General features: G+C 39.7%; 1 protein-coding gene across 6 annotated transcripts in view; it reads right to left on the reverse strand.

The window, feature by feature from the left end:
• The window catches only part of Tmem87a (transmembrane protein 87A), a 51,907-nt gene that overhangs the window by 17,094 nt on the left and 11,974 nt on the right, over positions 1-22,839 (reverse strand). For 2 of the 6 annotated variants that reach the window (XM_075961883.1, XM_075961881.1), the window contains exons 6-12: positions 22,731-22,775; positions 14,784-14,901; positions 9,692-9,753; positions 8,534-8,717; positions 7,000-7,099; positions 4,074-4,167; positions 2,373-2,441 (exon numbers count right to left, since the gene is read on the reverse strand). In XM_075961883.1, the coding sequence (XP_075817998.1) occupies positions 2,373-2,441; positions 4,074-4,167; positions 7,000-7,099; positions 8,534-8,717; positions 9,692-9,753; positions 14,784-14,901; positions 22,731-22,775 (672 nt within the window). Of the gene's footprint in view, position 1; positions 2,322-2,368; positions 2,442-3,214; positions 3,291-4,073; positions 4,168-6,999; positions 7,100-8,533; positions 8,718-9,691; positions 9,754-14,783; positions 14,902-22,730; positions 22,776-22,839 lie in introns of those variants that run through there. The other 4 variants (XM_075961882.1, XM_075961879.1, XM_075961880.1 and 1 more) reach the window with 3 other exon arrangements.

The raw sequence follows: 22,839 nt of genomic DNA on the forward strand, positions 1-22,839 counted from the left end.
TGTTTGCAAGTCAAGGAATTAAACATTCAAAAGGGTAAATAAACCAATTCTCAGGCTTCAGGATCTAGGGTCACACTTGTAAAGTTACCAGTTTCAGAGATCTTACAGCTCTTGTTTTCACTTCCTCCTCAAACACTGACTCACCATGATTAATGAGGAAATTATCATTTCAGTAAGATACAGAAAAGACTACAGCATGAGGGTGAGAATAAAGAAATAAAAGGAAAAAGACAGGAAAACAAAGAAAGGTATAGGCTTGCTAGAAAATTTTTAAAAGATGGGAAAAAAACCAGCCAAATGGAAATGATAAAGTGAGTAGCATGCAAGGGATGGGTAAGCACCATCTCTCTCTAAAGTGTGTGGTTCTGTCTGGCCCAGCTGGTCCTCGCAGGGTCACAATTACACCTGTGGCAACAGCTTTCCGGATTCTATACTCAGTCCTCAAATAGCGCCACCCACACTGGGAATTAACTGAAAGGACAAAACAATGCCTGAGAACCCCGGACAAGAAGGCTGCCAAAGCAGCAAGGCTTCACTTTATAAACTTTAGTTCCAAGTAAGAGGCCTCCTGAAAAGACAAAAGGGAACTGACAACTAACACAGATGATACCTAGTTTTATGCTCAACTATCAGAGGAGCTGATATAAAAATGAAGAAGCTGGGGGCCAAAGAGATGGCTCATCAGCCAGCAACCAAGCCTGGCAACATGTGCTCCAGTTCCAGAGTCCACATAAAGCAGGAGGGGGGGGGTAGGAGGGGAGAGAAGAACTCTATAGGAAGGTGTCTCTGACCTTCATACACTGTGCCATGCAGACCCCAACAAATAGAAATTTAAAAATAAAGTATAAAGGGCCTGGAGAGATGGCTTAGCAGTTAAGAGTACATAAAGCGGGTTAGGTTCCCAGCACCCAAATCAGACAACTTACAACCACCTGTAAGTCCAGCTGGAGGGGACCCAGCACCCTCCTTCTGGCCTCTGCAGGCAACTCACTTATACATACAATGTCTACATATACACATAATTAAAAATTACATCTTAAAAAAAGTAAGAAAAATTAAGAAGGGGCTGGAGAGATGGCTCAGCGGTTAAGAGCACTGACTGCTCTTCCAGAGGTCCTGAGTTCAATTCCCAGCAACCACATGGTGGCTCACAACACCTATAATGAGATCTGATGCCCTCTTTTGGCCTACGGGCAGGATACTGTATAAATAAATAAATAAATCTTAAAAAAAATAAGAAAGAAAGAAAGAAAGAAAAATGAAGGGAGCCAGAACTTACTGCCTCGCTATGCTCTCTGATACCTAAACCCACTTTCACTACCCCAGCACACAAGGATCACAGTGCTTGACAGACAGTGATCTGGACCCAGACACCTTTTTTTCTGTTATGTGGCAAAATATTCAATTTTGAAAAAATTATAATTTTGTTCATATTATGCTTTTTAAACCATCACAATCTATCATGAAAAAATACTGTACAATTGCACATACACTCTTAAAGACAAACCATATTTAAAATACACCTATAATATAAATTCTAAAACTTGAGCCCAAGAGGTCAAGCCCCCACTAAATAAGTGCTGAAGAAACAGGAACAGAAACTTGTTTATCTGCATCACTGATGTGAATGAATCGACATTTGTTCTGAAGGGTGAGACAATTTCTGAGTAAAAGAACAAACTCATCCTTTCGACAGCTGAAACCTGTTCATCCTACTTAAGAGATCTAAGAGGATCAAACCCCTTGAGAGGTTCCTAAACAAATTTTGGGATCAAATTCTTTTCACAGGTATTAAAGAATTTCATAATTAGACTAAAAGAAAGAGCAGGACCAGAGCAGCCAATGATTCTAATACAAAGAGAGATGAGCAAACAATAAATCCAAAAATAAGGTGAGACATCCATTTTAAAACAAAGCAAACAAAACAAATAAAAAAGCCAGGTGGTGGTGGTAGAACATGCCTTTAATCCCAGCACTCAGGAGGCAGACAGATTTCTGAGTTTGAGGCCAGCCTGGTCTACAGAGTGAGTTCCAGGGCAGCTTGGGCTACACAGAGAAACCCTGTCTCAAAACACCAAAAGAGACTGAGAGAGGAGAGGGAGGGAGGGAGGGAGGGAGGGAGGGAGGGAGGGAGGGAGGGAGGGAGGGAGGGAACAGCTTTGATCTCATGTTTAGCAACCAAATTATTCTGTGATTTTTTTAAAAGATGACAAAACAAAAACAAACGAAACTGCTTACCTGAAATTTCAGGCCGTTAACATATAAAACAAACCACTTCCCAGATCAAGGAGAAATCAACAGAAAGATTAATGGAAACCCATCTGCAAGGGGAGAAAGCCAACGGTCATCAAACAAGCCAATGAGAAGGATATCCACCAGCACAGGGCAGTGTCTAGGAAAGCCAAGGGTATAAAGGCCAAGGAAGCAAGATCAGTCTGGGCCTGCAGACAAAGAAAAAGAGGTGATGAAATCAGATGAACAGAGAGGCAAGAGAAGAAACCAGCACACGGTTCTGCATTTATACTGACAGCTGAAATGGGCTTGCATATGAACTGAAGAAAACCATAAGGGCTAGCACTGGGCAAAAAAAAACCCCCACTCCTCCCTTCTTAAACACCTGCAGACAGCATTCAGCTATAAATGATTCACACCAACTGTAAATTCTTCTCAATTCAATGAAACTGCTATAAATTACTACCATAGAGTTTTGATGTAAAAGAAAATGAAAAGGGGCTGGAGAGAGATGGCTCAGCAGTTAAGAGCACTGGCTGCTCTCCCAGAGGACCAGGATTCAATTCCCAGCACCCACACAGCAGCTCACAACTGTTTGTAATTCCAGTTCCAGGGGATCTGATACCCTCACACAGAATATATATAGGCAAAACACCAGCACACATTAAACAAACAAACAAATCTTAAAAAAGGAGAATAACACAAAAGTCTTTATATTTATAATCCCATCCCATCTAGATTTCCTACTGTTATTTTTATACTAAAATCCTAAAAAGGTATCTCTCATATTTTAAATAATTATTGCATCATTAATATTGATTCTCAGAGTAACATGATTAAGTTTTACTAATAATAGCTTACCCTAAAATACAATGTCAGTAATTATCTTTCCCTAAAACATCATTCCTAATTTCTACAAATTTGCATCTAAGCTGCTTTGTACATAATTCTAACAACCCCATCACCAGAGAATTATTAAAGGATATCCATAAAATAATACAGGCATCAACTGCAGAGAGGGCCAGGCTTACTATCAAAGCCAAGGAGTAAGGAAAATACTATAGCAATGGAGGAAAAGAAAAAGTGAAATTAACAGGCGGTTAAAGTTGCTAAATAGCCACAGAGATTGCACACAGGGGTCAGTGTGGTCTGAACAACAAATTTACTATTATGAAGTATTATATGGATGGGGAAGTGTCAAGGGCAAAGCCAAGTGTATAGAAGTTAACACTTTGAATCTAATATTAGGGTTATGACAGAATCTGACTTTTTACTAAATGAACTGTAATAGTCCAGGAAGGCCCACTTCTTCCTTTCTTGGCAATGGACTATGTGAAACTTAATTGAATTTAAGTTTTAAATTTAAGTTCCGGGTAAGTAGAGAACACTGTTGTTTTTGTTTAGATGAACCAGAAAATGGGGAAAAGAACCAAATAATTACCAGACTGGCACAGGCGGAAAGAAGATATTCACTATAGATCATATACTAAATTTATCAAGCTCTAATAGATGAGGTTAGAAAAATGGAGTTATACAGGCTGAGCATCTCTGATTCAAAACTCCAACCCCACAACACTGAATGTTTTGAGATTTTTGAAGGATTTTATATCTTGGACTTTAGGTTAAGAAATGCTTAACTAATAGGTTCTATGAAAACACCCTAAAATCAAAAAATTCTCAAGTCTGAAACACTCCTGGTCCCTAGCACTTCATCCTGCATACATCTACTGAAAAACAGAAGAACAGCCCACTGACTCAAGAAGAAATATTAACAGTAGCTGGCCACAAAAATCCATATGAAGAAAAAAATAAATAAGTAACTCAGTCTAGGCAATACCGACCCCTGTAACTCTGAGGACTCCTTCCATGCCAGAGAACAAAAGATAGAGTGCTCCTGCCACCACAACCTTGTGAAGAGTAACTCCAAGACGAGGCCTAAAAAGGAAGCAAAGAGACAGCCAAGTACAGCAGCAGCAAGCCATGTGACAAACTATGGTGTCAGCGACAATTAGTACAGAGCGCGAACTTCAGGAAAACGTGCTCCTTAGAAGAAAACCACTCCTGAGTGTGTGTGTGGTGGTCTGAATGGAACTGGCTCCCATAAGCTCATAGGGGGTGGCACTATCAGAAGATGTGGCTTTGTTAGAATGCATATAGTCTTGTTGGAGGAAGTGCATCACTGTGGGGCGGGCTTTGAGGTTTCCTATGCTCAGGGTATCACCCAGTGTCTCAGTCGACTTTTCCTGTTGCCTGCAAGATGTAGGACTCTCAGCTACTACTCCAGCACATCTACCTGCATGCTGCCATGTTCCCACCATGATAATGGACTGAACCTCTGAAATTGTAAGCAAGCCACCCCCAATTAAGTGTTTTCTTTATAAGAGTTACTGTAGTCATGGTGTTTCTTCACAGCAATAGAAACCCTAATTAAGATAATCTGGTCATAAATGATGACAAGAAATACTAGAAATTAAAATCTGGTCCCCGGTTACTATATTAAGTGTGTGTGTGTATGTATGTATGTATGTATGTATGTATGTATGTATGTATATAATGTTAAGTACTAATATATATAATTATTACACATAATATATTTTATTAAATTGTTTTAATATAAATATACATATTTTTATATATTAGAAAACATTCTGTGGTATAAAACCCCCAGTAACAAAGCTCATATCTCTCTCTCTGTCTCTCTCTGTCTCTCTCTCTGTCTCACGCGCACTCTCTCTCTCTCTCTCTCTGTCTCTGTCTCCTCTCTCTCTGAACCAGGCTTGGAGGTGCAGACCTAATCTCACGCAACTTCAAGGCCAGTCTGAGCAATATGACACCTTGCTTCAAACCAGAATCTACAACAACAAAATATAACCACAATATCATTAGCAAATCTCAAAATGTTAACAGTTACCTCACACACTCAAATGTTGTTGTTGTAGTTCATCAAATAAGCTTAAGCACAAAACCCAACTAAGTATGTAGCTTTGAACAACCTCTATTCATAGGAAGATGGAAAAGCCTTAGATCCTTAATATTAAATCCTACTCCACCAGAATCTGTATTTTAACAAAATTACTAGGTGGTTCATTACAGTACATCTGTCTAAGGCAAATAAATCTCTATGGCTATTTCCAGTTAGAAAATGACCATAATGGCAGGGAATTATCTTAAAATCTTGAATATTCCATCACATGTAGAAGGCATTTAAATAAAAATGCTTATTCTACTTAATGTCTTTGGACTATTCCTGTCCTCGTCTTTCTTGAATTCCCTTTAATTCAGGAGACAGCTTCTGTCCCTACCCCTTCCCACAGATTGTTCTTGGTATGGTCACTAACATTCTTCATTAATTAAATTCAACAGTTAATTCTCCATCCTCTTACCTGGCCTATCTGATTATCTGAAACAATCAAGGACCCCTCCTTGGAACAGTCTTCAGTTTGGCTTCTGCCTTCAATCGTTACTTAACTTCCTCTACTAACTCTGCTTCATGTCACTGACATTTAGATAACAGAAAATAACTGAACACCCAGCCTTTGACCTTTTTCTCTCTGGATTTTCTTCCTTGGTAGCCTTGTGTAGTGTCCTAACTTAGCATCTCCATCTTCATAACTTCTATCTGGACTTCACCAGTGCTTATCTAGCCTACCTCCTAATCCTGCCATTGTGCCACGCCGATTCCTTGATCTTCCTGGGCTTGGTGAACAGCAATTCCTTCCTGCCACATGAGCAGACCCAGTTGGCACCACCCGCAGTTCCTCTTCTTTTACATCCTACATGTGACCATCATGGGACTCCACTGGTTCTCCCTTCAAAGCATGTATAGGATCCACTCACACCCCAGACACTCTTTCTCTAGGTGAACAGATAATCCCTTTGATTTCCTCAAATCTTTATTTGGATGTCACTAAGTAAAGCCTTCCTGGGCCACCATATTTATAGCTCCAAGTTTCAATGCCTGAACTATAACATCTTTTATTGATATATTAGACATTTAATTCATTTGTTCCCTTCTTCCACAAATGTAAAAATCTACAACTTTTATTTGTTGTACAGCAGGGGCTTAGAACAATGAGTTACTGAGTGCCTGATATAGGGAAGGCACTCAGTATTTCGTGGCTTAGGAAGAATGTTCTGAGTACATTACAAGGAGCAGAGGGCTACGCAATGACTACAGTACTGCATGCTTCAATAACTTGTTTTTACTAAAAAGTTAAATTTTTTTTAAAAAAACAATTACAATAAGAATATTCTTTTGCTAAAAAACAAAACAAAACAAAAACAACCTAATTTGCAGGATGGAGAGATGTTCAACAATTTAGAGTTCTTGTTATCGACAGAGGACCTGAATTCGATTCCCACCATTTTAATGGCAGTTCACAACTCCAGTTCCAAGGGATCCAATGCCTTCTTCAGGCCTCCAGAGGTAGCAGGTCACAAACACACACACACACACACACACACACACAATCCATAAACATAAAATAAATCTATTTGCAAAAACAGGTTCAGATAGTCACTAAGTTCATTGTGAAAGTTTGTTTTTCTGCATTTGCCTCACTGCAGATTTTTCTGCAGGTGTATTGTGAGTTTTTAAAAAGATATAAAGCAGCATTTCTACACTTAAGACTATAATAAAATTTCAGACATTTTTCATATCCCACTACTATTTTCTTACTACTTTTATCAGCCTTTTCAGAACCAGCACTATCTAGATAGCAAATGTTTCAATCTAATTGGCATTTTCATTCAGAATTGAATACTCACTTGACTATGCCGTATCCCAGACTGACTATGATGACCAGGGTTCGAGCCAGTGAGCGTTTCACTGCTGAGAGCAGCTCTGCAAGGACCAAGGCATCCTGGACTATGTGAAAGAAAGGGAGAAATGGTACTATACTCCGGTTTCAACCAATCCTACTACCAGAATGTAGGTCTCTTAACACTTTTCAGAATGAGCACAAGTATCAGACTTACTAAAGAGAGAATATCTCATGCAATTTTTACAAGCACACAGCTAATGATCTTAGCTGTGTGCACAACAATCTGGGTGTGCTCACCCATCAATTTTCCCACCATTTACTTTTGCAAATGAAATACAGCTATACGTGGAAAACATACACGTGTACCCTGGTGCACGTGCATAATTTTAAATTCACATCTTCTATTTTCTAGTCTTCATATCTTGCAATAATAATTATTAGTGAACAAATAGTCTGAAAGAAAACTAAAACCATCTCAATAGTCTACAATACCAAGTAATTTGTAATAAGCAGTCAACCTCATCAAGCCATAAGCATATTCCTATTTTCTTGGTATTACTGTATTTTATCAAGTCTAAGATGCATTCCAAACACATGGGCACAAAAATCTATGTGTCTTGGGCTGGACAGATGGCTCAGAGGTTAAGAGCATTGCCTGCTCTTCCAAAGGTCCTGAGTTCAATTCCCAGCAACCACATGGTGGCTCACAACCATCTGTAATGGGGTCTGGTGCCCTCTTCTGGCCTGAAGGCATACACACAGACAGAATATTGTATATATAATAAATAAATAAATATTTTTTAAAAAATCTACGTGTCTTGCAATCAGTGCCATCTTATAATTAAACTGGCATTGTTTACTTTCTTTTTTAATGTTGGCTTGGCTATCAATGACAACTGGGATTTAAGAAATATGAAATTATTCTTGCATCATTGTATCCTTGAACTATAATATTAAGAGAAACAGTCACAATGACGGTGATACTGTTGTGGTTATTTTAATAAGAACTTTGGAAAAGTAGACCTATGTAACCACTGCTGACTTGAGAGATGTTGCCATGCATCTCAACCATCATCAAAAAATGCCAAATTTGGAGCTGTAGAGATGGCTCAGCAGTTAAGCGTTTGTACTGCTCTTACAGAAGACTTAAGTGGCTCCCATTGCTCACACTGGGTGACCCATAACTGCCTATAACTTTGGTTCCATGGGGATCTCATCTTTCTGGTCTCCACAGGCACCTGCACTTATGTGCATGAAATACATCCATCCTCAAATACAGATTATTTTAAAAATATAAATCGGGGGGGGGGGCAAATTTGGGTCTGGTGAGATGGTTCAGCAGATAAAGGTGTTTGATGCCAAACCCGACAACCTAAGTTCAATCTCCAAAGGCATGCATGGTGAAAGGAAAGAACTGACTCCCTTCGGTTGTCCTCTGACTTCCACAGGCACATGGACCATGTCATAACACATGCATCCTCACACATACACAAAATAAACAAATATAATTTTTTTTAAATGGCACTTCTTTAACATACCTGATTCTCCTTTGTATCGGATATTCTGAAATTCTGCATAAAACACAGCTTTCTCAAACATTCCCAGAAAGATGACAGCACCAATCCAAAACTGAATTCTCAAGAGATCTCTCCAGTAGCAAGCAGACCATGCCAGCCAGAGAACACCAAATAGGACGTACACAATACACATCACCATGAAAAACTGTGATCCAATTGGGAATGAAATAAAAAGGAGAATTAGGACCAAGAACCAAATATTTAGATTTAAAATCAACATATGGTATAACAAACCACAAAAATAGATTTTATCTTCTTTTTTAAAAAAATTATATTTCTAGTGTACAATACTAACAAACAATAAAGAATGATCTAGTTTTGAGCAGAGGAGACTACAGAAGGACTTGTTCTCAAGAATGCCTGTTCCTTGCATTAACTGCTCAAAACCCAGCAATAAAACGAAGAAAAAACAGGCCTGGCAAGCTGGGATGCAGAATCCTGAGACAATGGAACACAACTAAAATGGAAAACTATAAAAGGGGAAGGAAGAGAGAACAGCTCTGAACACAAGTTTGCCAATAGACAAGGATCTCTCGGCACAGGCTAACCACAGTTTGAACACTTACATTATAAAGATTCATCCTTATCACGTGAGTGGGCTCAGGGCTAGATTACAGCAAAGTGTGCCCTGCTCTGAACCCAGATGTGAACTGCAAGGTGGTCACTGAGATACTGTCCATAGCTACAATAGTCACCGACCTTTCATTTTACAGATAAACAAGGCCCATAGGGCTACACTTGCTCTGTTGAAGTTACTCTCTGGGGAGATGGCTCAGCACTTACGGCTCTTGCAGAGGACCTGGATTCAGTTCCCAACACCCACATGGGGCTCACAACCATCCTCAACCATAGCTATAGCATATCAGATGCCTTCATCTGATCTCTGCAGGCACTAGGCTCTCATGTGATAAACAGACAAATAGCAAAACACTCATACCCATAATATAAAATACGAAAATCTAATTCAAAAGGAAAAAAGTTAAACCTCAAAGTAAAAATTTCTAAACAGCACAGGAATAATCCTTTAATGAGACAGAGCTACAAAACAGACAATTTTCTTACTAAATTAAGTTTCACGCTAAATTAACTTATCAAGGTTAAAAGCACATGCTGACTCACGATCATCAGTGGGTAGTCTTCAAGAGTGAGGTATTCATAGGGACCCTTTACTTCAACAGTCACTGGCAAAGCAAATTAATTTGGTAGATTCAGTAATTAAACAATAACCCCGATTAATGTTTACTTTATTAAATTAGTAAAAGTTTCATCAACTCACTTTTAAGCATTTCAATCATGGTGATTAGTACATTAGATATATACAGTAACTTTGAAATCCATGAATTAGTCTCATGGTTCATCCACAACCTAGTGTTTTTGTTTGTTTGTTTGTTTATTCATTTGTTTGTTTTTGAGACGGAGATTCACTACGCAGCTCTAGCTGTCCTGGAACTCGGTCTGAAGACCAGCTGGTCTCAAACACAGAGATTCACCTGCCTCTGCCTCCCAAGGGTTAATCCCAAGGATTAAAGGATTAAGTATGCCACTATGTCTGGCTCACACTCCAGTCTTAAGTGGGAAAGTCCTCTTCCAAATTCATATTCTCTGTGTGTGTGCACAATGGATTTGTGCTCGTTAGAAAGCACTTGTGTGTTCATGTTTGTAGACTCTTCAGGTGCTATGCCTGCTTCCCCCACTACCTTCTTTTTGAGACAGGGTCTCTCTCACTGGCCTAGAAAGCACCAAGTCAGGTAGACTGGCTGACCAGTAAGCTCAGGGGACTCTGCCTATCCCCCCCGCCCCCCCCCCCGCCATGCGGTGATACAAGCGCACACTGCCACACCTAGCTTGTTCCTGTGAGTTCTGGGAACAGAGCTGGGGGTCCTCCTTGTAAACACTTCATGAGTATTTTACAGACAACCCCCTCAGTCCCATACTCACGGCCCTGAAGACCGGACAAAATGAAATTCCTTCACAAAAGCCATCCTCAAGCTTCCATCCAGAACCATCCCACCTCCTTTAAATTCCAAACACTCTTGGTATACTTCTTTCAATATATTCCTAATATTCTTGTCTTCTGTCCATCTTTACTATATCTCCCTAATTTTTTAACTTATTTTTATGATCCTTCAAGTCAGATATCACTTTAAAAATGAAGAGTACTTTTTAAAAAGCTTAAAATCATAATAATTTATACAAGTGATACACCATCCCTGGTAAAATAAGACATCAAGACAATCCAGCAGCTCCCTAATTATATAAGCAGTATCTTCATTTAGGAATGAAAACCAAACCAACAAGAACCCATACAAGTTCAGATCAAAACCCAGCACCGTTTATCAAACTTGAACTGACTTTTCCAGAACTTACTATCAAACATTTTGTAAAAATTTGAATAAATAGGAACAAAACCAAAAAGTGTTATCTACAAGATAAATCAGAAATCTGCCTCATTGAAACTCTACTGATCATAAGATTAACTGCTTTGAGCTAGTCATGTTGGTACAATCTGAGCATCTGGAAGGAGAAGCAGGAAAGTTTGAGAGTTCTGGGAAAGTGTGAAGCCAGTCTGAGCCATGAGACGCTGTCTCAATAAAAGACTGATGGTTTAAAAACTGTCACTGATAAAAGAGTTGAATAAATTCTAGGAATGACTGATAAGCGAATTTCTGACTTAGCTGGGTTTGGTGCTTGACTATAATCGGAGCACCTGAAACACAGAGGAGTCATGACTTTGATGCCTGGTTCCATCAAAGACTTTAATGAGAGGGTGAAGGAAGTCACACGTGGTGGCCCAGACTTATACTCTCAGCATTTGGAAAGCTGGGGAAGGATTGCTGCAAGTCTGAGAACAAGCTGGACTATACAGCTAAGTCCTGTCTCAAAAACACATCAAAACAAGACATCCGGTCTCGGTACAACACTTGCATAGCATACGTGAGGCCCTAGGTCCAATCCCAGCACTGGAAAACAAACACAAACAAAAAAGATGAAAGAAAAGAACATTCAGAGATAATTCTAGACTTTCAGATGATATTAACAAACCATGGTTAACAAACCAAACCATGCCTTAATGTGTCTCCTCTGTATGTTTACATACAAACACATGTTAAAAAAAATGAAGGAAGGAAGGAAGGAAGGAAGGAAGGAAGGAAGGAAGGAAGGAAGGAAGGAAGGAAGGAAGGAAGGAAGGAGCAAGACATTAACTGTGAAAACAAGACAAATATTTCCAGGAATGGAAATGGAATGGAAACACGTCACAGCACAGGAGACTAAAGCCATAGTCATGCTGGCTTCTGGTCCTAAAAACAGGGTATGACAGTTTACATAGAGTGCTCTTGCACTCACTAAAGCTATTAAGATTCAAACAGGAGAAAGAGACCTGTGTCAGGTTAGATGCATGAAGTGAGTGAAGCAGGGCCTCTTTCCCTCTTCTTTATGAGTTGATTAAAAATAAATATCACCAACTGCTCTCTTCTGCCTATTTATAACCCATTAGAAAGGTGTGAGCCTAGAGCAGTGGTTCTCAACCTGTGGGCTGCAACTCCTTTTGGGATGAACAGTCTTTCACAAGGGTCACATCCAGATATCCTGCATATCATATACTTACATTACAACTCATAACAGTACCAAAATTACAATTATGAAGTAGCAACGAAATAAATTTTCTGATTGGGCATCACCACAACATGAGGAACTGTATTGAATGGTCAGAGCATTAGGAAGGTTAAGAACTACTAACCTAGAGAAACACACATTCCAAGGTCCAGAAATTATACCAGGCCACTACCTGGTCTGCCTAGATCTGCTTTACCTCCATATCACTATGGAGCAAAGCAAAGTCCATTTCTGAATTGTGAGTTAAGGACTTAAAATTTAGCCTGGTGGTAGTGGGGCATGCCTTTAACCCCAACAGAGAAAGGCAGATCTAAAAATAAATTAACAAAGCCAAAGCTAGTCCACTGGGATAAAAATAAAACAAAATTCCATGGTGATTTAACAATAAAGAACACAAAAGCAATATTAAAAGACTACTATTTATGTAATTCTTGGTTCTGTGTGTGTGATATATGTGTGTACCCGCTGTGTGTAAGCATGCACAAGTGTGGAGGACAGAGGCTGATTTCAGGCAGCTTCCTCAGTTGCTCTCCATCTCAAATTTTGAGACAGAGTCTCTCACTGAACCTGGCACTCACCAGCTACGCTGGCTGGCAGCGGTTCCAGGGATCTGTCTCTGTCTGCCTCTGTGCTGGGTTACAGAGCTTTATACTGTGCCAGCTTTTCAGTTGTGGGGAGGAACCCAAACTCAGTCCCTCATGCTTGAGCAGAAAGTACTGTACTACTGCGCCATCTCTCCAGCACATCATTTCTGGGGTTTTCTAACAGTCAGGGTCTCATATACTACAAGGTGGCTTCAAATTCACTATGTAGCCAAGGATGACGTTGAACTCCTGATTCTCCTGCCACCACCTCTTGATTGCTGGAGTTATGTGTACCCAACATGCCTTACAATAGTAAAGATTAGAAAAAGGAATAGAGGGGCTGGAGAGATGGCTCAGTGGTTAAGAGCATTGCCTGCTCTTCCAAAGGTCCTGAGTTCGATTCCCAGCAACCACACGGTGGTTCACAACCATCTGTAAAGAGGTCTGGTGCCCTCTTCTGGCCTTCAGGCATACACACAGACAGAATATTGTATATATAATAAATAAATAAATATTTAAAAAAAAAAGAAAAAGGAATAGACACAGATACTTGTAAAGAAATATGAAAAAAGCTTGTCAATAAACTTGAAATCTTGAATGCAATCAGCACTTTCTCATAATATATGCACACCTCTGATATAAGGAAAAAGAACTAGAACAAAACACTATTTTTAATAGTAAAAAATACTGTTTTTTACTATTAAAGAAAACCTACAGAGGTTGGTAGACAGACTCAGACTGCAACAGTAGCACAAGAAAAGTTCTAATAGAAGAGACAGGCAAGTCTATTCTTTAAAACTGTCTGCAGAATATATAAATAGGGACAGTATCCAGTTCAGTACATGAGGTTTTCATAATTTGGATGCCGAATCAATGAATGATAGTGTAAAAAAAGAAAATTATAGGACAACTTATCTCGAACACAGATTTAAATTAAAAAAAAGAATCCAACAATGTATATGAAAAAGAAGGTATGGGTATGTTTGTGTATTTTAATAAGACTAAGCAAAAAATAAAGAATGGTCTAAAACTGAAACCAATTAATACAAACATCACATGAACAAAAAAAGCTTATATGATCTTGTTTTGAGACAGGATCTCATAATTAAGTCTGGGCTGTCTTGGAACTTGCTAGGTATCCCTGATTGGATCTTGAACTTATAATACTCTTGCCTTGGGTTCTGGAGAGCTAAGATTATATAGATAAATGCCACCATGTCTGGCCTATTTGTTAATTTTAATATGTATACAATTATGCCATTGTGTCCTTTCTTAGCATTAAAAAAAAAGGATGAAAATACTTAGTAAGTTCAGAAACAAGGATATCCTTGTCCAAGTAAGAGTATTTTGAGGGGGAAAAAAAACTATAGTAAACAGTATTATTTAATGGTGAAATATATCAATTAAATCAGAATAGCTGCTATCATTTCTACTCAATACTCTACTGAGAACAAGGATCGGGAAGGAAACTACACAGAACAAATTAAAACCAAAAATGGAAAACCAGAGAAACTATAACAGTTACTGCAAAATCCCAGGTAAAGGGTAAAGATTCTGAGAGTTATATAGCTACAGAAGAAAGGAAGGTAAGGAAATTCTTGAGAACTGGAAAGATGGCTCAGGAGGTAAGAGGAAAAACTCCTCTTCCAGAAGACTGGAGTTCAGAACCTAGCGCCCATGTGGGGAGTCTTACAACAGGAACCTGAACTCACATGGGCAGAACTGCTCTTAGACACATAATTTTGAAATAAATCTTAGAAATAAAGAAAAACTTCTGATATTAAGAAATTTGAAATCAAGATTTAAAAGTATACTTCAAAATACTAAATAACACTTAAAATATTCATAGCTAGAGAGCCAAAGAAAGTAAAATAAAGCCAACTATCTATCCATAGAAAGTGTGTGGGCAATGCCTAGATGTACAAAAATATTTCTACATTTCCCACTTCAAATCAATCATGCATGAAACAAACAGAAAATCAGCTATTTTTAAAGCTATGAATTGAACTTACTGATAAAAAGATTACTCAGTGCATTTTCTTTTGGTGGTTCCTTTGAGGACGAAATGTCAACGTGCACGATAAAAATGTAGGGTGCATCTTGCCAAGTCTGCAATGGTTCATGCAATGCCTAGGGAGGAAATGGGGCATCAAAACTTCAAGTCTCAATAATTCAGAGCACAAGTTAATAATACAGTATGAAAACACTGCTCCAGAATACAGCCCAGAAATGCAGTGAAGTAAGTCAGCTTTCATTCACTGAAATGGCCATCATACGCAAGACAAGCTTGTGAGCACAAGGCAAAGTAGGCAAGATCGTGAATTGACAAAACACAGTCCTCTGCATTCTTGCCATACAAAGGTCTAAATTTAACATATTTATTTTTTACAAAGAAAAAACATAATTAAAAATCATTGAGTTTCACCAATTGAACATGGCGAACAATGAGGGCTGATGAGAAGCCAAGGACAATGGCACCGGGTTTTGACCCTACTTCATGTTCTGGCTTTGTGGGAGCCTAGCCAGTTTGGTTGTTCATCTTCCTGGACATGGACGGAGGGGGGCAGACCTTGGACTTTCCACAGGACAGGGAACCCTGACTGCTCTATGGACTGGAGAGGGAGGGGGGAGGAGTTTGGGGGAGGGGGAGAAGAGTGGGAGGAGGGGGAGGGAAATTGGGAGGCTGGGAGGAGGCTTATTCTTTTTTTTCCTTTTCTCAATAAAAAAAAATAAAAAATAAAAAATCATTGAGTTTAATTTTTAACTCATGCTAGAATAATTATATTTTATATATCTATTATGAAATTAATTTAAAATAAAGATTGCATCACAAAAACATTCTTGATGTCAATACAGAAAAAAAAAACTCATATGTATGAGTATAAACACACTCTCTCTCTCCTGAATCAAATTCCCTTTTCCAAGCTAACAGAATCTATGTTGACATGGTCTCACATTTAAATAAAAACTTTCACCTTAACTTACTCTAGGTGGATGGGAAGGCAGTGATTTTTGTCTCTTTTAATTACTGCCTCTTTAGTCAGCGTAGTTAACAGTCCTTGAAGCTAAGAGATAGTAACCCTTGATTTCCTCACTCAGGAGTCTCTACAAACAAGATTAAAATGTAAAGATAAGGGAAATGTGGAGGTGCAGAGAACCGTGGAGTTGGCCTGGTCTAGCTGCCTTAAGAGGTATGCATTGGCTGGTTGGTGGTGGTGCATGTCTTTAATCCCTGCACTCAGAAGGCAGAGACAGGTGGATCTCTGTGAGTCTGAGGCCAGTCTGGTCTACAGAGCAGGCTTCAAAGCTACAGAGAAACCCTGTCTTGAACTGCAACCCTCCCACCCCCGCAAAAAAGAGGTATGCATCATGGATTTTTCAAGTTAGAATCTGTGGCTCCTGGGGCACCGTACGCCTTTCAGTTCCTGAAAAACCGGGCACCTCCTCAGCAGTGAAGCATCCAGACCACCTGTGTATCTCTGCATTCCATTCTCTAGAAGCCAGTGGAGTTTGACAGAAATAGTCTTATGAGTCTTAGACATTAATCTTGTATACCCTGTATAGCTTGCAAACATCATTGTATCCTGGCAATGTATTCTTCCTGGCAACCACCATTATATTCTGACAAAAGTATAAAAAAAGTCTGATTGCTGCAATAAACCTGTCTCAGCTTTAGTCTTGCTGAGACCTCTCCAACCTGACCTGATTTTAAATTCTACAAATCATATCAGGAGACCCTAGCTCAATAAGTAAGCACTGGCGCTTACCATGAAGGAAAACCATTGGTCTCCTCTTCAACTGTGAAAGGAGGTAGCACTATTTAGACCTGCAGCTGGTTACTGTGGTCTTAAAAGGAAAAGGTTTTACCCAGAGATCTCCAGGTAAGCATTACTGACCTAATGAAACCCCACAGATTTTACACATTGATACAATGTGGAATCATGCTTACCCCAGTGGAATCATGTTTACCCTCTAGTAATCAACCCAGGAAACTTTGAATGCAATAGATTCCATGACACAATTCCAAGTCCAAGAAAGCAGATACATCCTTCAACTCTACATTCACTAGTAATTTCAGTAACAACTGTAAGCCATGTTGAAGCCATACTAGGATCTCTGCCGGTCTCTCTCCTCAAGGAGGATACTGGGAAATGTATAACTTCAAAGTCATAAGCGTCCTATGTTCTATTACTCACAATTACTGAACCTTTCCTGAACTTAGTCATTAACTAATTAGTGTAATAAACTGCTCTGCTATTAATTTCTTACATCTTAAAATTACCTCTTATAAATTTCAAAATGTTCTGATTAATTTTCATAGTCTAGGACTTGGCTTTCAGAGTTACAGATTTTTAATCTTGCAAAAGAAGCACCTATATTCCACACACTCTGATAGGGATGTAACATTTGCTACATGTTCGGTCTTAACAAACCTATCAGATAAGCAGTTATTAACTATTGTTTGTTTTTATTAATTGAAGTATATTTCACATGTCATAATTTTAACCATGTTGCTGAGAATAACATAATTCAGTGGAATGTGACACCAAAACTTTTTCTGAGACAAGGTCTCTCAGGCTGATCTTTAACCTGTGCTTGCGTAATTATGTTGCTTCAGATTCCTAAGTAGCTGGGACTCCACACACCTGCCACAATACCCAGCTCTACAATGTTGCCAACCTCTCAAAAAAGTAGACCCTTATTCAATAGGCAATAATACTCATCTCTCCCTCCCCCACCACCACATGGAACAACTCACCTACTCTCTGCATTCACAGAGTTTTCTGCTGTGGGCATTTCTAATCAATGGGATGAATTAAACAGTGTCTGTCTTTTAACATCTGGCTGGTCTCACAGTTTTCAGTTATCTATGTTATAGCGTGTATTAGTACTTCATTTTTGTCAATCAACCACATTATAACTTACAGGCATAACACCTTGTTTGTTCACTCCTACTTAGAATCTTGTGAGCACCCCAATCCTAGAAATTCATGCTACACGGATCCACACACTGGATGCAGAGGTCTTCAAGACTTTGTTCATTTGCTTTCACTCTTCGCTCTCTCTAGACCTCTCAACACGGAACTCCACTGATCCACTCTGAAAGCATTCTTCTTCTACCTGCTCCAACAGTGACAGCCTCTCCTCACCTTTTCACTTTAGTCAATGCTCTTTTCAGCTTCTTGGCTTCCATTCTGTTATTTTGTGACAGAGTGCCATCATGTTTCCCAAGCTGGCCTCAAATGTAACGGACCCATCCTGTTTCAGCCTCCCAAGGGCTGGTTTACAGCACTTACAGCCATAAGTTACTATATGTGTCTCAGCTTTGTGATTCCTACTTACTTCTTTTTAGAACTTGTATCTGCTTCTTCCTGGTTTCCTTTGTGTTTTGTTCATTCTTTCCTTTCATTCTTTTGAACACATTTTAAAAGTTCAAAGTCTTTCCTTCATCTAATGTGTAAATGTCTTCAAAAGCTTTCTAAAAATTCCATTTAAACTTGCCATTTTAGCCGGGCGGTGGTGGCGCACGCCTTTAATCCCAGCACGCGGGAGGCAGAGGCAGGCGGATCTCTGGGAGTTCGAGGCCAGCCTGGTCTACAAGAGCTAGTTCCAGGACAGGCACCAAAAGCTACAGAGAAACCCTGTCTCGAAAAAACAAACAACAACAACAACAACAAAAAGATAAACTTGCCATTTTCTTTCTTGGCATCGCTCACAGTTGTTTATTGAAAACAGAACTTTGAGGATGAAAGAAGATCCTGGCCCTTCACTGACGGTGGGAGGTTGGAGAGGGTGGGTGTTCTGAAGTGGCTTTTCTGAAATATTTTTGTAAATTCTATATACTTTGTCCTGTGTGGCTACCAGCGCCTGCGTTTGTTTATATGCCTGCCTGACTCCTTCCTTTCATTGTTTTCAGTTCTGGAGGCTGAATTTAGGACCTCACAGACGCCGGGTGAGCATTCTACCACTGAGCTACAGCCAACGCCAAGTCTGTGTTTCCGTAGCTGAGTAGCTGGCTACTATTTTAACAAGATTTCCTAAAACATCAGGAGCTAAATAAAAAGGTAAAGAGAAAAGGTCCAGTCCTAGTCCTTTCAGACTGGAGCACGTCTTCACTTCACTGTAACCAGCGGGCACGAAAGCTAGTTACAGTCTCAAAGCACATGTCCTTCTCTAGCACACAAGAGCTTTGCAAAGCTCGTTTCCTCCCACTATCCCCTTTAGCCTTGTTCTTTACAGGTTTTGTGGTCTTATCTTTTGCTTGCCCACTTTCCCTATGATGCTGCAACCCAGAACTTTTGACCCTAAATATACTTGGCAAACTCAACCAGGACGCCACTCAGCCTTGGGAATGCCGAGTCAAACAGCATACAGGCAAGTCCTTAACCAGATTCACTAGTGACCTGTCAGTCCAGACAAAAATCACAGTCACGATTCTTGAGTAAATTCTAGACTTATATTTTTGGCACCAACAAACTTATCAAGGACTGGAAGTTGCCATTATCCTGCCTGATCTTGTAAGCAAGGGTGATTCGAAACACCATAGCATTCTATCATTGCAATGCATCAGCTTCTTTCTTCAGTATGGCTCAGCCAGTGAAGAGCCTGCTTCAGACACCTGGTGTCCTCATTTTGATCCCCAGAGCCCATATAAAAGTGGAGGAGAGACCTAGCTTCACAGAGCTTTCCTCTGACTTTCAGTTGTGCAACATGACATATACACCCCTCCCCCATCTAACAGACCATGAACGATGCATGTCATAATCTAAACACAGATGCTCTGAGAAAGAGATACTATATGGGTAATTCTGTCTCTAACACATTATATCTTCAGTCAAGTAATAAACCGTAAGTATTATTATAAAACCAAACACACCTTTACCATACAATCATCAAGTACGCTTCTTTTCATCCACCTAAATAAACTGAAGATCTATATCCACACAAAACCCCCATACAAATGCTTATAATTAGAACTTAAAAGCAATTAAGATGCCCTTCAATAGGTGAATGAATAACAAACAGTAATACAACCAAACAATGAAAAAAAAATGAGTTATCTAACCACCAGAAAATATAAAAGAACTTCAAATGCGTATTATGGAGAAGCCAATCTGAAAAAGCTATATAGTGATCTGACTACAATCAGATGATATCCAGAAAATGCTTATAAGCAGTAAAAAAAAAAAAAAATCAGTGATTGTCAGGGTTTAGGAAGGATGGAGAACACAAAAGGCAGAGAACAGGGATTTTAGAACAGAAGCTACTCTGTATAATAGCATCATGGTGGGAATGCCATTGTATAGTTGTCAAAACCAACAGGATATACAACATAAGCAGGGAATATTATATAGACCAGGCTGCCCTGGAACTCTAGAGTCCTGCCTGCCTCTGAATGTTGGGATTAAGGTGTATGTCAGCATGCCCTGTCCTATTAATTTTTTCAAGTTATGATCAACTATATGGCAGCCATAAGAAAAGGCAAAACAGGTTTAGAGGTCCCTAATAAGATTATTAGCTTGAGATGACTGGCAGTTTACTAAACTCCTCTAATCTAAGGGGTTCTTTCTGATCTGACTCAGAACTACTCAGCGTTATGACAGCTGTCAACACACTCAAGAGCAGTCACTAACAACAGCCGCAGCCTGGTGTGACATGAGCAGCATCAAGAAGCCTAACAAAACCTTAAAGGAAAAATTTGCAGAATTGGGTCTTTGTGTGGAGTCTGAACTCTCAACCATTCCTGGAAATCCAGACAGCACACACATATGCAGGGCTATGCACAGGCCCAGGAGAGAGCTGAGAAGACCCCCACCACTCAGCCCGGGCAGTCTCAGTGCTTGAAGCAGGCAGGAAGAAGGGTTAAGGCAAAATTGTTAAACTGGGAAAGAAGTCACACACAGAATCATGTATTATAAGATTCCATCATACAAAATGCCTCAAAGAGACAAACCTGGGGAAATGGAAGTTTAGTGCTGAGAACAGAGAGACTCAGGGAAGGGAGAAGTGGAACAAGAATTCTAAAGCCAGCAGCTGAAGGTTGTGTGACTTTTCAAGACACTAAAGCCCACCAAATGTCACGCTTTAAAGGACGAATGTGTGCTATGTAGTATGTCTTAATAAAACTGTCACAAAACTAGAAACATAAGCCAGGAATGCGGCCCAGGCCTTGTAACCCCAGCACTTAGGAGGCTTGCTTGGGCTATATAGTCAGTCAGATTTTGTGAAGTGAAGAAACCAAAAATAAATAAAAACCTAAAATAAAAATTAAAACTTTAATAGTTCCGTGAAAAACATGATCTAAAATGGTTACCTATATATTTTCTCTATACTTTAAACTGGAAATGTTTTTAAGGAAATTATATATTTCTTTTTTGAAAAATCTTATGTGTCTGTGGCCAAGTGTGTGCAGTTACCAGTAGAGGCCAGCAGAGGTCAGAAAGGAGTAACTGGGGCTAGAGTTACAGGTGGTTGTGAACCAGCTCAGCCAGGTACTGGGAACCAAAAATAACTTGGGGCCTCTGGAAGGGCAGTGTTGCTCTTAATTACAGAGTAATCTCTTCCGGCCCCAGGAAATAGTTATAGATGAGTCTCACACAACTGTAATATAAAAAGCATAACTAGATTTTGGTTTTACTTCAATTTTCTAAAGTTTCTTCCAATTAATTTCTGACTGAGTTTAAATTTCTTCGAACTAGTTTCTTCTTGTTTACAAATATTTACTGGCAGAGGGGAAGGATTCCCAAAGTGATAGAGGTTATGTTGTTTAAAAAAATGAAAAAGAAAACCTCAGGCGGGAGAGATGGCCCTGCACCTCACCAACTGCAGCACTCGGGAGAGTGAGACCTGTACCTCGTCTGGGCAAAACAATAGAGCTGAGCCTGGAGGTGTGGGAGCAGGCAAGCTAGCCCGAGACTGTGGGAGCAGGAGAAATGGCCCCACTCCTTGCTGCCTGCTGCAGTGGGTGAGTTAGCTTGGGCAGTGCTGGAGAGCTCGCCCTGGGTGGCAATGAGGGATCTAACCCAGCTACCATCCAGGCCCAGAACTAGGGCTCTAAGTTGTCCCACCCCAACATCTGCCTCATCTATGAACTTCTGGACACAAGGCAACAGCAGGCTATCCAAGAGGAGACTCAGTGAGGGCCCAGCACTGAGGGTGTAGAAGTCAGAGGCCTTGAACAGACCAGTGGCTCGTTGCAGTGAACACTTACAGGTAAAGACGTGTGGACTGAAGGTTACACTGGGAACCACTGTGTCACACTACAGCTTCCATATTCTTGAACAGACCAGTGGCTCGTTGCAGTGAACACTTACAGGTAAAGACGTGTGGACTGAAGGTTACACTGTGAACCACTGTGTCACACTACAGCTTCCACATTCTTGAACAGACCAGTGGCTCGTTGCAGTGAACACTTACAGGTAAAGACGTGTGGACTGAAGGTTACACTGGGAACCACTGTGTCACACTACAGCTTCCATATTCTTTTTTTTTTTGTTTGCTTGCTTGGTTTTTTTTTTTAATTCTCTGTGAAGCACTCCTGTGTCATGGAACTCACTCTGTAGACCAGGCTGGCCTTAAACTCACAGAGACCCACCTGCCTCTGCCTCCCAAGGGCTGTGATTAAAGGTGTGCGCCTCCACCGCTTGGCTTTTGTTGGTTTTTACTTTATTTATTTTATTGGGGGGGGGAGTTGCAAGGGTAGAAAGTGAATAGGAAAGAATAGGTAGATAATAGGATCATGATGCAGGATGTGAAGTTCAGAGAATCAATAAGTGCAAAAAAATTCTAGAAAATACAAAGAATAAAAACCATTCATAGTATAATCTAGAAACAACCATTACCACCATTTTGGTGTGCAGTTTCTGGTCTTGATTTCCATCTTAAATGTTACAACACCAAAAGAAAACTATTTGAACATCAAACATACATGCTAATGCCCCAAATGCCCAAATACTTACAGTTTTGTCCCCTGTAAAGGTAAGATTTGTTCCATTCTCCTTAGCCTTCAATTAAAAAAAAAGAAGACAGAAAATTACTTCACAGTTTTTACATTGTTCTCAGAAATAT

Source organism: Microtus pennsylvanicus, chromosome 2 (assembly GCF_037038515.1).
Source record: "Microtus pennsylvanicus isolate mMicPen1 chromosome 2, mMicPen1.hap1, whole genome shotgun sequence".
Lineage (NCBI taxonomy): Eukaryota > Metazoa > Chordata > Mammalia > Rodentia > Cricetidae > Microtus > Microtus pennsylvanicus.